This window comes from Bidens hawaiensis, unplaced genomic scaffold (assembly GCF_021521415.1).
Source record: "Bidens hawaiensis isolate Kalapana, Puna unplaced genomic scaffold, B.hawaiensis_p1.1 tig00008858_1, whole genome shotgun sequence".
NCBI lineage: Eukaryota > Viridiplantae > Streptophyta > Magnoliopsida > Asterales > Asteraceae > Bidens > Bidens hawaiensis.
Genome location: NW_027491639.1, coordinates 635,669 through 652,087, shown reverse-complemented (window position 1 = coordinate 652,087; position 16,419 = coordinate 635,669). Strand labels below are relative to the sequence as shown.

The window sequence follows — 16,419 nt, the reverse complement described above, 5'->3', positions numbered from 1 at the left end:
TTGCCATATTATTATCAATAGCATTTGTATTAATATTATTTTTTATTTATCTATATAAACACTATGTTTAAACCCCATTTAAGAGCATGTGTCTTTGTTAAAACAACCAAACAAACTCAGGATTGTGTTTTATAGAATACTATATAAAGTATCATAATATAATACAAAATACAACAATGGTTTAGAGATTTCAATAAATCTAGCATGACCCAAATTCTTGTGATCATGTATACTAATAAATAAAACTCAAGACACAATAATATTTCTATTTTTGTTGTTAAAACATGTTCTACTAATAAAACATTTCTATTTTTGTACTTGTTTCTGTTTTTGTTCCTTGTATTATTGTTTTTAAGTCGTGGGGTATGTATGTAACATGCTCGTATTATTGAAGTAGAATGTCTTTAGGGTGGGCACACACAGAGAGAAATATGTGTTTAACAAATTGAGGTGGAGCCAACAGCCCACGAACAAACCTACACAATAATACAATGGACCACATAGGTTGTAACATGCTTGTCATGTGTGTGTGTTTAGTGACTCATAAATAAGAGATAAAACTTTTGTACAAAAGATTTTAAAATTAAGTAGTTTAAATGGAACATATATGAATCTTAACTTATATATTAGTAGAGGAAAGTTAACGTACAAATGAAATTAACGTGTTAATTGTGATAATCAAGTAAAGTAATTATATATACAAGTAGAGTAATTATGTAATTATATCATAGTGTAATTACATGATTACCTTATGATGTAAATCAATAATATTCTACTTGTATATATAATTACTCTATTTGAATCTCACAATTAACACGATAATTTCATTTTTATTTGATTCAAGCCCTAAATTAGTAATCAAACTTATTCTCACAAATTAATAGTTAGCTTCTCATTTATTTTTAACTTCACTTAGGCCATATGTAATGGGGCTACAATTTGGGCGATTTTGGGCACGAAGGGGCGCGAACACCGCCCCCGGCGATTTTTGGACGAAAAGGAGCGAGGGCGGGGTTCTTTTGTCGCCGGGATGGTTTGAATAATAATATTATTATATTATAATGACCGTTGTAAACGGTCAAATGTAAAAAAAAATAATAATTAATTAAAACACTATATATATATATAAATATAAACATACACCCTTCTTCTTCATTTCATACACAATTTATACCCAAATTCTTCAAAAAATCTAGCAAAATGAATCCTACAAACAACCCGAACCAACCGAAACATGTGGAACTCACCGCTATCATGACTGAAATCATCAAAAAACACGAAAAGTTTGTCGAGGAACTCAACGATACCATGAGAGAAACCAACAAACAACACGAAAAGATTGCTGCTATGATGGAGTTGCGGGAAATGAGTAAAGAATACGAATCCCTCAAAGCGGCCGGGTCACACGAAGAAACCGCATTGTTGCAACGACGACGGGTCAAAAAAATGTGCGAATATTATGGATATTAGTATTTTTTTAGTTATGTTTTTTTTAGTTATGTATCTTTTTTTTAGTTATGTATTTATTTGTATTTCTTTTTAATTTTAATGCATTTTTATTTAATTATTTAAATAAATTGGTTTTTATTTGATTAGTTTAATTATAAAAAAAGAAAATAATAAAAAATGATACTGTGGGCCCAACTTGTAGTCCTTACACCATTACACCCCAAAAACAAATTCACACCATTTACTGACTGGGCGCCACGTGTCACAATTCGCCCCCATTTGTAGCCTCTCCACTATGCATAGCCTTATATATAGTATTGGTCAAAGTAAGTGTTTTTATAATGATAAATGATGTATGATTTCTTTAGAATGTTAACTACTCCCGTCCCAGGATGAACAAATAATGACATCAAGAACTATTAGAATACGCGTCACACAATCACCTATAAGCTTTTTGTGTTCAATGTTTTTGGCAACGAAACCACTATGTGCTTAATGCACGACAAAACATTATTATGTAAGAGCCACAAACTCAGGTCTCCAACATGTTTGATTCTCATTGTACACTCAAAACATAACTTGGATTTTTTGTAAACTTTTTATAGAATGACTAATAAGCCTTTGCAACTAAGACACACACCAGCCTCCCCCCCCCCCCCCGAACACGACTTTCCATGCCTGGAGCCATTCATCTGTTCGGGTTTAAGTGTCTTTAGTTTCGCCGGGTAAAATATTTATAGTTGAAACAAAAAAAACTAAGTTTGTATTCGGTTCGGTTTCGGTTTCAAATAGAAAAACCGGAGTTCTAACAATAAGTGTGCTTATGGTTTGACTTTTAACCCTATTTGAGTGTTCATGATGTTAATATGTTGCATAAAAGATTGGATAATAACTAATTTACACTGGTACAATTTTTGAAAACTGTTACACAGTACTTTGGCTCTATTTATTTACAATGGTATTTTATTATTTAAGCCGTACATTTTTAAATAATAAAATACTAACGTAGTTACTTGAGTTGTCTGTTCCCATTCATGCACATTGTTCTGTGTATAAAGTTTTTTGAGATTTTTAAATAATAAAAACCTAATGTACTAAATTCTTTTTTATCAATTACAAAACTCTTATATTCAGAGCCGTCTCTCAGGTTATTCGACTGCCCAAAACAAGTATAAAAAATGGGTCTTATTTAGTTTTAATTATTACAAGACGAGTGCCCCTCCGCCCTTGTGACGAAATCCTGATTACGATCGTTAATGTTGCAAACGGTTGGATCCAGAGGCCAGATCATTTATCAATTAATTATAACTATTAGGACTTCGGCCCAATTAACTATTTTGTTTATATTTGACTTTTGGATTATTTGTAGGCCCATGAATATAGACTCGGGCCCTTATATAAACATATAAAACTTAAAAAAATTCAGTCTCCTACCAAAATCGGCCCCAAAACAGCGACCAAGCCCCGCGTGGGTTCAGGGCCGGGCCTGCTTATATTTCTTTGACACTTGGGTGCTGTTTGTTTTTGCAGACATAAACTGTCTGCAAGCTGATTTCATCTGTTTTCATGTCTGCAACTGAAGATGTGGTCTGAAGATCTGCAAGCTGAAAATATAAGACTGTTTGTTTTTATAAGCTGATACTGTCTGCATAACTGTCAAACTTATCTCACAAGATAGAAGTCATTTATTCAAGTTACATCTAGTTTTTAGTCTTTGCTTGCCATGCCGATTTGGTTTTGGTGGGTGGTGGAAGGTGGTGGTGGTGGATGGTGGTAGTGGCGGCGGACGGTGGGTAGTGGCGGTGGATGGTGGTGGTGGACAATGGGTGGTGGTGATGGATGGTTTTGGTTGGTGGTGGACGGTGGTGGTGATGGATGGTGGTGGTGGTGGGTGATGGATGGTGGTGGTGGCGGTGATGGATGGTGGTGGTGGTGATGGATGGTGGTGGTGATGGATGGTGGGTGGTGGACGGTGGTGGTGATGGATGGTGGTGGTGGTGGCGGACGGTGGTGGTGATGGATGGTGGGTGGTGGACGGTGGTGGTGATGGATGGTGGGTGGTGGACGGTGGTGGTGGCGGTGATGGATGGTGGTGGTGGTGGCGGTGATGGATGGTGGTGGTGGTGGGTGATGGATGGTGGTGGTGGCGGTGATGGATGGTGGTGGTGGTGGCGGACGGTGGTGGTGATGGATGGTGGGTGGTGGACAGTGGTGGTGATGGATGGTGGGTGGTGGACGGTGGTGGTGGCGGTGGATGGTGGTGGACGGTGGCGGCGGGGTACGGGGGTGGTGGTGGCGGCGTACGGTGGGTGGTGGTGTTGGCGGACGGTGGTAGGAGCAGTGGATGAGAGGGTGGCTGCAAAGGGAGAAGAGTAGGGTTTTCTTGTGAAGATGTTTTAAGCAAGATTTCCTTGCTTTTCTTTTAAGATGAAAGAAGATAACTTCAGATCTGTTTTAAGAAAAAAAACAAACAGTCTTCAAGGGTAATGTCTGCGCGCCTGCAGACATTAGCTCCCTTGAAGATGTTTGAAGAAAAAACAAACACCCCCTTGCTCTATTCAAAAAGCTATATACTTTATTAGAAAGACAAGTTTCTAGAAAAAAAAACTGTCGGATTTGACCCGTAAACAATGCTTCTTTCCAGTTTCAACCCTTAACCCAACCAACCAAGAATTCGAGTGACGAAATTCTTGAAAACACGCAACATTAGATAAGAATCTAATCATATTCGTTAAACTAGCATAATAATATTAAAGACATGTTAATTATATACTAAGGTAGTAATTCAGCCTTCTTGTTCCTCCACTCTTCGGTTTCAGCATCTACTATTGATGCAACACGAACTCGGAATCCTGGATATGGTTCGTACCCAAAAAAGATCTGAAGTGCCTAAATTAATTAAAAAAAAAGATTGTCAGATAATATTTAGCTCAACATTAATCTTGCATAATTAATCATAAAAAATTGATTATTTTACTGGTGAAGTTAATAAACTTATTAATAAAATTCCAATTTTAATAATAAGATAATCAGTTTCAAAACGCAAAATAAAAAATATATATATTACCTCAAACAAAACGAAGAACGGGGCCATCAAAAAGGCCTGCAAAAGGTTGTCAAGAAGAGCCGGTGCTCTTCGCTGCAAATTTTATTTGATCATAAGCATATGAAGTTTAACTTATCACCTATGAAAATTATACATTTGACTTGACACATGGTTTAAGTTGTTCGACCGTTTGTTTAATAAAAGCTTATTAAAGACAAATAACAGAATCTTGATAACGAACAAATAAATAACGTTCACCTGAAATATACATTGAAAAAACAAATGTTGCAATTTTCATAGGACTTATGACTTATGAGTTATGAGTTATGACTATCTTGTACGCAATGAAACTTAATCGGTCTTACCTCAAATAGCCCATGCCCTATAAATTGTGCGGTCCATGAAATCAATTGCACAACTAGAACAACCTGTAATGCTCATAACCATTAATCATATACGCTACATTAATGTCAAAATAGAGGTGTTTGCAGATCATAATCAATGTTATTTATATTTTTTAGGCAAATTCGATTTAAATAATTCATATATCACCGCCTCACCGGCTACGAATTAACGAACTACTGGTTTTTATTTAATCTAAATGTTGTAAACTGTTTTGAAACGACATAAGTAAAAGTTATGGGCATATAGAGTTACTAGCTTCTATATTAGAATGGAATTGTTGTAACAAAAGCGAAAGTTAGACCGTCATTAGTCACATTGTCGGTATAGATTATTATCGCCCAATAACGGATCGTAGTTAGGATTATAAATATGCTAGTTAGGGGCATCCATGAAACTGAAAAAAAAACGATCTAAAAAAAACACAACTGAAACAAAAGTTGACAGTTTGGTTTTATGTTTTTGTAAAACCCGAACTTACGGTTGGGTTTTGGACCTTTGGATTTACATGTAATAAAAACTAAAAAAATGGGTTTTGGACCTTTGGATTTACATGTAATAAAAACTGGAAAAAAACAAACCGAATGTATAGATTTTTATTTATTTTTATTTATATTCAAATAATTAATAAAAACTTAATAAATATGTAACTCGAATATTTTAGCCTAAATGTATAATAACCAGTTAGTTATTAATTAACAAAATTATTTATGCCCAAATATATTTATAATTTTGTGCCAACTTTTTTGTTTCAGCCGAAAATTTTCAAACTCAAATTAGAAAACCGAAAAAACCGAAACTGAACGTTTTAGCCCAAAACCAACCCAAACTGAACCCTGCACACCCCTAGAGCTAGTGAAGAAGTTAACTAATATAGCTAATCAATTAAGGCAAAAAAAACAATTTGGCATCCTAATTCATCAACACCAAGTCAATAAAATCACAATTTAAAAAAAAATCCCAAATCCAATTCAATATCAATATCAATATCATAGCATTAAATAATTAATAAATTAAAAAATTACCTTCCATGCCAATTGAAACCCCAGTTGACTTCCAAGAACACAACCAGCAACCCAACAAAACAAACAAAGTAAACCAGCCAAAGAACCAGCTTTAACATCAAAACAAACATAACACACAACATATATTAAAGTAAACAAAAACCCAAAGTTAAAAACCAACATAACATCATGTCCAAATAAACAAAAACTGATACTAGGAAGATCAAATGGAGTTGGTATAAAATTAATAAGAACAACAGCAGTGAAAAATATTGGCCAAACAAATATCATGTGGACTGCAATGTTTATTGGGTTGTTGTGATAAGCTGCATAGAAAGCAAAGTGTTTTTCAAGATCAAGAAACATTATTTTTTGAAAAACTTTGGATAAAAAAAAAAGATAATAATAATAATAATGAAATAAATGGATAGTGGTTAGATGCTTAGATAGTTAGATGCCTATTAGATTAGATGTTTGTGAAAGTCATGTGTTTGATGTGTATGCATGATGACGTGTGCTGTGGTCTAAAGTCTAAAGTGGGCTAGATGCTTTGGTCTGACAAAATTTAGTGTTAGGCCCATTGGATCTGAACCCATACATTAACGTTAACAAATCTATAGTAGTTTTTTTATTTATTACTTTAATTACTTTGCTTTGGAGTTTGGACCACCTTACATAAAAATATTTTAAACACATTAAAGTTTTTTAGTTGGTAAAAAAAATGGATGTGAAAGAAAACTTAGCTACACTTTAGTTAGATCGGATATGTGTCATGTGTGATGTAAGAGGTGCACAAAATCATTTTAAAAATAAATAGTTTGGTTTCAGTTAAAGAGGTTAAGTTGAGTATGGAACTGGTTATTGGAGAGAAAACCTGACCCGAATGCTAATAGGCACTTGGTTGGGTAGGGTTCGAAATTGAGTAGGGTATAACCAGTTTTGAAACAGTTTTTTTATATAATTTACTAGGTGAGTTACCCGTGTAGCACACGGGTTAGAATAAGTATTTTTTTAAATAATAACATAATGTGAAATACAAAAAAAACGTATCAAATATATAACGATATATTATACGTTAAAAAAATTACATATTAAGTAATTTGGAAATAAAAAGCTGTTAGAAAATTCATAAATCATAAATTATTTCTTTGTTATTTTCTATATCAAAACTTATGTGTAAATGGCTACATTTTTAAACCAACTAGTGGACCAAAACTTATTTTAATCTTAAACTGTTTTAACATGAACAATTTTTTATACTTTAATCAGTTAAGAAACCCACCTGTTTCGTATTGGTTACTTATAAAAATCTAATATTAATAACTAATGCAATATATTTTATATTAAACAAATTAACATATGTATGATGATATTAATTCTTTTAAGTTAGGATGAATTATTAAAAATTGAAAATGAAATATTAAAAAGAGAAATGTATTTAATATGAGAGAAAAGTGGGAAAATTTTGTAAGGATGAATATAGTGATGACATGTGGCATTTAAAAAGTTTTATTTATTAAATAGTATAGATTATTTTAATATTATAAAAAAAAGTGAACAAAATATAATTCGTTTTATTTTTATTTTGTTGTTTTAGAATTACAAAAAATTGCAAAATATTACATAATAACTTATAATTTACAACTACATTTTATTTTTTTGGTGTTTAGTCGTCGTAGTTTTGTGTTTATTCTTCTTGGGTCTTCGTATGCCGATTGACATGCCTCTGTTACCTCGTCAACGTGCAATTGTGTTTCTACACTATTCCGCATTCAAGACTTTCAAGTAAAATTTACATCTATACATTTTAAAATTTTATTTGCACGTGCCAATTTTTATGGCTTAAAATAGCATTAAAAACATAATATCATAAACTATTTAGTTTTTTCTAACTACTTGATGTATATAATCTTTTAAAAGGATATCTCACTTGTAACTAAAAGTATAAAACTCAAGCCCCACAAGCTGCATTCACGGAGATTCACAAATAGTGTGTGAGACATTTTTAACAGAACTAAATCTAAAATTAAAAATAATGAAAAATACTTAAAAAGTAAAAATAATAAATAAAAAATGACTTACCATAATAAGTACTTCATATGTAACATCCTCCAACTTTAGATAACTTCTCACCATAGTTCTTGCATGTAAGTACCGGATAGATATGTAGCCAAGGACAACTCACCGATAAATACATATCATTAATCACGAATATTGTGATAAAAAAAAACCAGTTAAAGAACGCTAAAGCATGGAAATCTTTTAAACAGACGAATCTATTAGAATTTTCGGGTCAATGAACCAAGATTATTGCCGGCAAGTCATTCTTGGCTACATTACACATACCGTGTCTTCACATGCAAGAACATGGATGAATGTATCAACTCTATGAATGTGACTCAAATCAATATGAAATGTGTTTCTCATTATGGAAAGAAGATGTTGTAGAAGATGTGTCACATGTGGGACTTGATTTCTAAATGTGGAAATGGTTTCTTTGTGCATTTTTGGGTTAGAAAGAGATGTTGCATGTATATAAATGATAATGGTGATATATATGGATGAGGAACATGATATGTGAAGGGTCCCAAGGTATCTTGCAAGTTGAAGGAGGTCCCTAACTCATCAACTTTTTGAGATTGTTTCAATCTTTTATCAAGATCTTATCACCTTTTTTTTCATTTCAAAATTTTCTTTGTTTGCTTGGTTTTTGGTATTTGTGTGTTTCTTTTCTTTTCAAAATGAATATTTTGTGAATTTTATTGGGTTTAAGGTAGATTGGGGGCCTTCTCACACAAAGAAAATAAAATAGTAGACAAAAGTTAAGTTTGGATAGAAGGTTTAGAAATAAGAGACTAAGGTCTAAGACTATGTATGTTAGATGTTACAACAAAAATAGCAATTAATAATATAACTAATGTGGGGATATAAAACGAGTGTAGTCGACCTTTGTGGGTGTAACGCCTGAGAACAACACCCCCCCCCCCCCCACCTACCGTTTTTGCTAGCATTTTGGTGATTAACTTTGTGTACACAACGTTGTAATGAGACGTTTTGAGAGAGACCGAAGGTGGGGGTGTGGGGATAAATAATGATTGCAGGAGAGTTGTGTGTACTTTACCATTACACTTGTTTTTTCCAAATTTTGAAATGCGGACTGAACGTCACATAGCGTAAAATAAAACGTTTAACGGTGTAGAATTTTGACTACACATGATTTAAGATACATGTGTTTAGGTGGGGGAGAACAGTAGGAACAAGTACTATATGAATTGAAGGTTGTATTGTCCAAAATATAGATGAAAAGCATATTTGATTTTTTTAAGCTAAAGCCAAAATACAAGTAAGCAAGCAATTAGTATTCATATAATACTTTGTAATTATATTTTATTTACTCATTAAAAAGATATTAGCAATAGTTAATTAGGTTTTTTTTAATAGTTAAACGGGTCAGGTTGAACCGTTAACCCGTTTAACTATTATGAAAACCTTTGTAATTTCCAATTCATTTTCAAGATTTTTAATAAGTTTCAAAAAAAATATATATTAATATTACTCTACTTTAATGACTAAGTCATATCAATTTTGTTTTCATTCTAATTTTTTTTTAAATTGGTTAAGCGGGTCGTGTTCGTGTTAACTGGTATTCATGTATGTGTGGGTTAGGGTTGAAGTTTTTAACAATATGGGTCGGGTTCAGGTTGCACATTTTACCCCGTCAACCAGCCAACCCGCAACAAGTTAACCCATCAACCCGACATGAATGACACCTCCATATATCAGAAGATGGTGATGGTTATTTCTAATTATGCATGAAACATTGAAATATGGTAATTATCATTTTCTTGTGTATTTTGTCCAACTAAATAAGCAAATTGCAAACAAATTAGTCAAAAGGCACACCGCCAAATACTAAAAATGATTACGACATGCTCTATCGACGGTTAGCAGTAGCCGACCAGGAAAAGTAAAATCTGAAAGTAAATAGTAAAGATGGGCCTCGACCTCTCACTTTATTATTCTCAATGGGCCCAAGTCCGACTACTTGCAATTAGAGGTGCACACAAAACCCGAACTCGAAACCGGACCTGAAAAAATACCTGGAACTAGTTTTTTTATACATAGGTTTTTAATACTCGAACATGTAACCGACCCTATCCGTAGAGTATGGATAGGGTATGCATTTCGGTACCAAAATCCGTATATGGAACCGGACCCGATTTATACCTGGTAATACCCGAAAGCCGAGTTTTTCCAATAACCGAAACCGGGTTTTTCAAATACTGGATCTATACCTTAAAAATACCCCTAAAAATTGAAACCCCTTAAAAAATCAAATCTATATTCGAAAAATACATGGAAAAGGGCCCGAAAAGAACTCGAAAATAGGGTTTGAAAAACCTGATTTGTGCACCTCGACTTGCAATCGCCTATAGTTGAGTGGGTATTTGAAAATTGGGACCGGGTTAGGTTGTGGTATTGAAAAATTGGGTATTAGCAATACCTTGGTCAAGTTCAAGTTTGGGTATTGTCTCTAAAAACTATACCCTATGTATTGGGTTTGGATCGGGTATAGAATCGGGTATTTGAATACTCTATTTTTAAGTATTGAAAAAAACTCTATATTTGGGTTTTAATTTGAATATTGTATTTCCGGGTATTAAAAAAAACATATTTTTGAGTTTTTTGGGGCTATTTTTCGGGTATAGATTGGGTTATTTAGAGGGTTATATTTTTAATGTATTTTTCAGATATAAATCGAATATTGAAAAAAACCCGATTTCAGATACAAACCGGGTATTTTTCAGGTATAAATCTAACTAACAAACCTTTTTCACTTTCTTGCAGTGGTTTTAACTTAAAATTAGATTAAAGAAAAATAAAACAAAATGTGTGATTGGTTTATTGAGGATGAATCCAAACTCATCTTTGACGCCCCTTGTTAACACCCGCGCAACGGTGTTTGGGGCGTTAAAAGTGTGATATGGCAAGGCTTTCATCTATTGAGATAAACTTAAGAAATTAATTATGTAACAAAGAATGACAAATATTTCAGGCAATTAACTTGCTAAACAATGAAATTAAAAAAAATAAATAAAAAATCTGATTATACAACTTCAAACACAACCAAACACTAATTTCTACTAGTAGCTGTTTGAATCAAGGCTGACATTGTTTAGTGAATTATATAATTCCACATATCAGTTTCAAAACACAAATCCAAACATTCCTACAAACTTGAAATTTCACTAATTCATTACCTGGGAACCACTTCCTCGATAATTACCATCACGGTTTCTATGTCTCGACACATCCGGCGTGTCCATCTCAAACGCATTAGCTCTTAAGCGCTTGATTACATGGAAAAGAGCATCACGAGCAACATTAATCTCTCCGGTAATCTACCATTATGAAGCACAATTATTACTAAAAATAATAATAATAATTAAATCATAAAGTTTAATACAGGGAATTAAAATATTAATTAATAATTTATTAAATTTTAAAAACCTGAACCATTTCTTCATCTTCAGATGCAACTCTGGGAAGATCATTTTCCGTACTTATAATCCGAATACCTGCTCTTGTTAAGTTTCTCATTTCAGAGATAATCGCGCCACCTTTACCGATCAAGCATCCGATTTGTGAGCCCGGGACTAACAAACGAGTAGTGAGTATAGAGATTCCAGAATCTTTTTCAAATCTTTGACTACATCGAGGTTGCAAACGCATTGCAGCGTCAATAGTCGATGACTCTTCTTCAAAAAACTGTAAAAATATAAACATATATGTCATGTTTCATGTTTGTATAGAAGTATAGAACTATGAAATATTAAATTATTAATACCTCTTTTGCAGATACAGTTATTAAACAATCATCTCCTTCAACAGTAGAACTATGAACCATAACCAAGGCGCCAGATTCTTGCCTAATTTGTTTGATAACTACACCGCCTTTTCCAATAACCGCCCCGATGTTTTCAGTTGGACAAACGAACCGAAGTGAGAAGTCCATTGCTCGGTCACCTGAATCGTTTTTGTAACTCGCGTAAGGGCCCATTACCGAGACTGCACCCATGGGTGCACCTGGGTTCGAGCCCATGTAGCCCCCGCTGGCTCGGTGGAGATTAGAAGACAAAAGTAGATGTTGGGACCGTGATGGATTATCATGAAGGCGAGATGCGATTTGGTAAAGAGCGTTTCTAACAACCGTAGTGTCTCCGCTTATCTATAAAGATAAAAAAAAGTTTCAAACTTTTAGCACACTTAAGTCCGTTTATGCTAACAGAAGAACATTGTTTGTTCGTTTAGTTAAACAAGAGAAAATGAACACGTCTCGTTGTTTCATTTATGTTCGTGAACGTTCTTTATGTGTGTATGTTTACATATTTGTTTAAGCTTTTCAGATCCATTACGATTTACCTAGTTTTATGAAACTAATATATCACCCCTTAGAATTTAGTATATATTTATTAACTTTTACTGTTAATTGTTTTTCGCTCAGTTATGTTCGTTTATCTATAATCAGTTACGTTCGTGAACTGTTCGTTTATACGGTTAACGAACGAACGTAAACAAACACGAGCATGTTCATTTTCTTAACGAACGAACATGAACAACAAAACCCTGTTCATTTAATCATTTGTGTTCGATTGTTAGTTCAGTTAAAGTAAAACAAACAAGCGAACATGAACATGTCCTGTTCGGGTTCATTCAATTCCTTTAGAGGTTTAACTAAATAACTTTCCGCTTTCAAGAATTAATTTGTTTTGTATATCTGTATGGTTACATTAGTTCTAAACGTTGGCAGGTTTTCAGTTAAACTGATGGAAAACAGGGACTAGATTTGATCATACGAACGGTTACCAGTTAAAGAAACATAAACGGTTAAAGTTCAACTTTCCAACATCATAAATTAATCGAGACGTGTTAACAAACCAAAATTTTAGTACCTGAAGAAGCTCATCAGAATTCAATGCACAGTATGGCAGATGATCACTACCCAAAATACGAATTTGAGCACCAGTTTCATTCCTTATACTTTGAACAACTTGTCCACCTTTCCCAATCACACATCCGATTTGATCAGAAGGCACAAGCATTCTAACAATAACATGTTGAACTTCATCAAAATCATCACCAACTGCTTCTTCAGCTATGATAATATCATGCACCTTAAACAAAGCATCTTGTGCAGGCGAAACAAGATAATTATCATCTCCACAATTGTTAGTTTCTTCACTTGAACTGTAGATAATAACAACTCTCTCATCACAACCGGGCACGTTTTCATTGATTCTGATCTTTGCATGTGTTTCGAACCTTAATTGTTTCACAATTTCACCACCTCTGCCGATTACACTTCCAACTTTTCTACTAGGGCATAGGTATCTGTACACTGTATCTTCTGGTCCGATAGCATGTGATTCCTTTGTATCAGCAGGGAAATCAGGTTGATAAGGATATCGTTTTCCATAGTCGGTATTCTCGCGATCCATTAGCAGATTTTACTATAGCTAAACACTCTAATTATAGGCCTTGAGATGGAAACAAATAGACCAATAAACATTATTAGCTTCATGAATCAGATCTAAGTACATTAGTAATAATAACTATAAATTATCAGATAAAGTAAGTGGTTCTGAAGCTAAATGCCTAAATATTCACTTAATCATCAAATTCAAACACTAATTGTGTGTATTTGACTTCTCACAAATCATTATTCTTATGCTTCAAAAAGAGTAGAGGTGTAAACTAGCCGAACCCCGAGGTCGACTAGACTCGAGCTCGGCTCATTTTGACTTGCAAGAGCAAGAGTTTGAGCTTGGCTAGTTTCGAGCTCTTTTTCTAAAGCTAGATCTCGGCTCGTGAGTCATTCTTTCAAGCTTAGTCTCATCTTGTTTATCATTTATTAGTTAATATATGTAACCTTTTTTTTTATTTTTATACATTTTGTGAGAACCTTAAACGAGCCTAAGCTTAGCTCGAGGTCGTGTAAAATATCTTAAACAAGCCGAGCCAAGCCCAAGAGCAACTACATTCAAGCTCGCCTCGTTTCAAACTCTTTTTCTAAAGCTAGATCTCAGCTCGTGAGTCATTCTTTCAAGCTTAGTCTCAGCTTGTTTATCATTTATTAGTCAACATATGTAACTTCTTTATTTTTATACATTTTGTGAAAACCTTAAACAATCCTAACCCCAGCTCAAGCTCGTGTGGAATACCTTAAACGAGCCGAGCTGAGCCCAAGAGCACCTAGACTCAAACTCGGCTCGTTTTGACTTACAAGAGCTCAAGCTTAAACTCGGATTGTTTAGACTTTAGAGCTCTTTTCTAAAGCTCGAGCTCAACTCGTGAGTCATTTTTCAAGCTCGAATCCAGCTCATGCTCCGCTCGCTTGTTACTTACTGTAATAATTAAAACATATATACATTCTTTATTTTTATAAATTTTGAGAAAACCTTAAATGAGCCTAATCTCGGCTCGAGCTCGTAGTACCTTAAACGAGCCTAAGCTTAGCTCGAGGTCGTGTGGAATACCTTAAAGAAGCCGAGCCAAGCCCAAGCTCAACTAGACTCAAGCTCAGCTCGTTTTGACTTAAAAGATCTCGAGCTCGGATCTTTAAAACTCTTTTTCCAAAGCTCGAGTTCAGCTCGTGAGTCATTTTTCAAGCTCGAGTTCGGCTCATGCTCGGCGCGTTTGTTATTAATTAATTACTTAATTATACACACACACACACATTTTTTAATACATTTTGAGAAAACCTTAATCGAGCCTAATCTCGGATCGAGCTCGTAGTACCTCTAAACGAGCCAAACCTCGGCTCGAGCTCGCGTTCAATGTGAAACTAAACTAATACATAAAAGTCCTAAAGAGGTAAAACTTAATATACACAAAGCTCGACGAGCCTAAACGAGTTTATCTTCATTAGCTGATAAGGTCTACTAGTCGTGACATTTACACAAACACCTTACGTGCGTTATTATTATCCACAAACAAAATACATCAACTTAATTTATATACAATTATACACCGATTAAATGCTCGAAATCAACTACAAAACTTAATAGAATGGATTCAATTGGAATGAAAAGATAATAATGCTTACTGTGTGTAGATGTGAGTGTCTGAATGAGACTAACACACACATACCATATGCGTGTGAGGTTTATTACTGTAGCAGTTTGTTTGCAGGTTTTGATTTTTGTTTGTTTGTTTGTATATTTAGGGTTTCAGCACCAAAAGAGGGGCGCCGTTAGTTACTAATAATATCCCGTGAACGGTTCGGTAAGAAGTTCGTTTATTTTTGTCTGTTTGATAAATATACGAACATGAACATATTAATGTGTTAATGAACTTTCATTCATGTTCGTGTTTATTTGTTCAAAAAAGTTTTTTGTATATTTATATATTTTATCTAAATATTTTATATTCGTTAATTTATTAACTTCTAACATAAAATAGGAAACCATATTCTTAACTTATTTTTGTATTGTTCACATTTTATTTTTCAATATTCACGTTGATGAATACATTAATATCAAATTCTCAATTTTTAGGCTTCGCTAATTTGTTTGTGTTCGTGAACACGTTATTTCTTTAACAAACCAACGTGAATAAGGCAGTATTTGTGTTCGTTCGGTTCGTTTGCAGCCTTATACAACGATACACAACTAACCCCTCGTATTTTTTCTAAGCAAATTGGATTATAATAATCCGACTTTTTTGCAGTTGGTCAATAATGATTTCATCTTAGAAAATAGTTGTTAGTGGTCCAACCTTTCACACATTGTTTCAATGGACATCCGTTAAAAAAAAACTTAGCATAGTTAAGTTTTTTCCAAACTTAAAATTGATGGTTTAAGGCTTTCGATCGGAATGAGGATATGAGTCGATTGATGTAAAAATTATCTTGAAACGGTGTTCGGTTCGGGTGATTAAACTTCCGATAAGTTTTTTTTTAACATATTTCCAATGAAAACAATTAGTGTAAAAGGTGGGATCATCGGCAACTATTTTTGAGATGAAATTTTATCAGTCAACTGCATATAGGGCATACGATTGAAAGAAAATTAAAATGGTTGTTAAGGGATTAAATACTAATTTTAAGTAGAGAAATATGAGAACGAGAAACATGTATGTATGCATATGTTTTGAAAACACAGGAATCGAGTTTGAAAAATATTGATGGAGTATGACAAAAGTGAATGTGTGGTTATATATAGTCGTTTTATGTATCTTAGTTAACGTAATAGTAGGAAAATAATTTTCTTGGAAATAAAACGATTTAAGATTCATGGTTTAAAAAAATGATTTAGTTGTATAAAACTTCAAGGTTTAGCCATTAGACATATTTGTTTTGTTTTATCTTTTTTCTTTGATTTAATCGTTAGTTAAAATCAATCCATCAAAGTGTAGGAGTTATTAGTTAAACTATGTTAGATCTCGTGTTACACAAGTGATAATATAAACCAATTACATAAGAATTTGTAATAGAAGATACTTAATTTTTTCAAACAC

The 16,419-nt window shown here is 33.6% G+C and overlaps 3 protein-coding genes across 3 annotated transcripts in view; 1 reads left to right on the top strand and 2 right to left on the bottom strand.

Annotated features, from left to right (window-relative positions):
* Positions 1–16,419, top strand: part of LOC143530154 (uncharacterized) — a 140,760-nt gene that overhangs the window by 89,163 nt on the left and 35,178 nt on the right. The gene's annotated exons all lie outside the window — the stretch shown is intronic.
* Positions 4,059–8,328, bottom strand: LOC143530163 (2-hydroxy-palmitic acid dioxygenase MPO1-like). Its single transcript, XM_077025778.1, has 5 exons — positions 8,248–8,328; positions 5,923–6,342; positions 4,861–4,923; positions 4,517–4,588; positions 4,059–4,338 (listed from the first exon to the last, which is right to left on the bottom strand). The coding sequence occupies exons 1-5, from the start codon at positions 8,326–8,328 to the stop codon at positions 4,222–4,224; spliced, it is 753 nt and encodes a 250-aa protein (XP_076881893.1). The 3' UTR covers positions 4,059–4,221.
* LOC143530179 (KH domain-containing protein At4g18375-like) lies at positions 10,968–15,172 on the bottom strand. The gene is made up of 5 exons (XM_077025791.1): positions 15,008–15,172; positions 12,855–13,439; positions 11,750–12,130; positions 11,413–11,670; positions 10,968–11,303 (listed from the first exon to the last, which is right to left on the bottom strand). The coding sequence occupies exons 2-5, from the start codon at positions 13,398–13,400 to the stop codon at positions 11,151–11,153; spliced, it is 1,338 nt and encodes a 445-aa protein (XP_076881906.1). The 5' UTR covers positions 13,401–13,439; positions 15,008–15,172; the 3' UTR covers positions 10,968–11,150.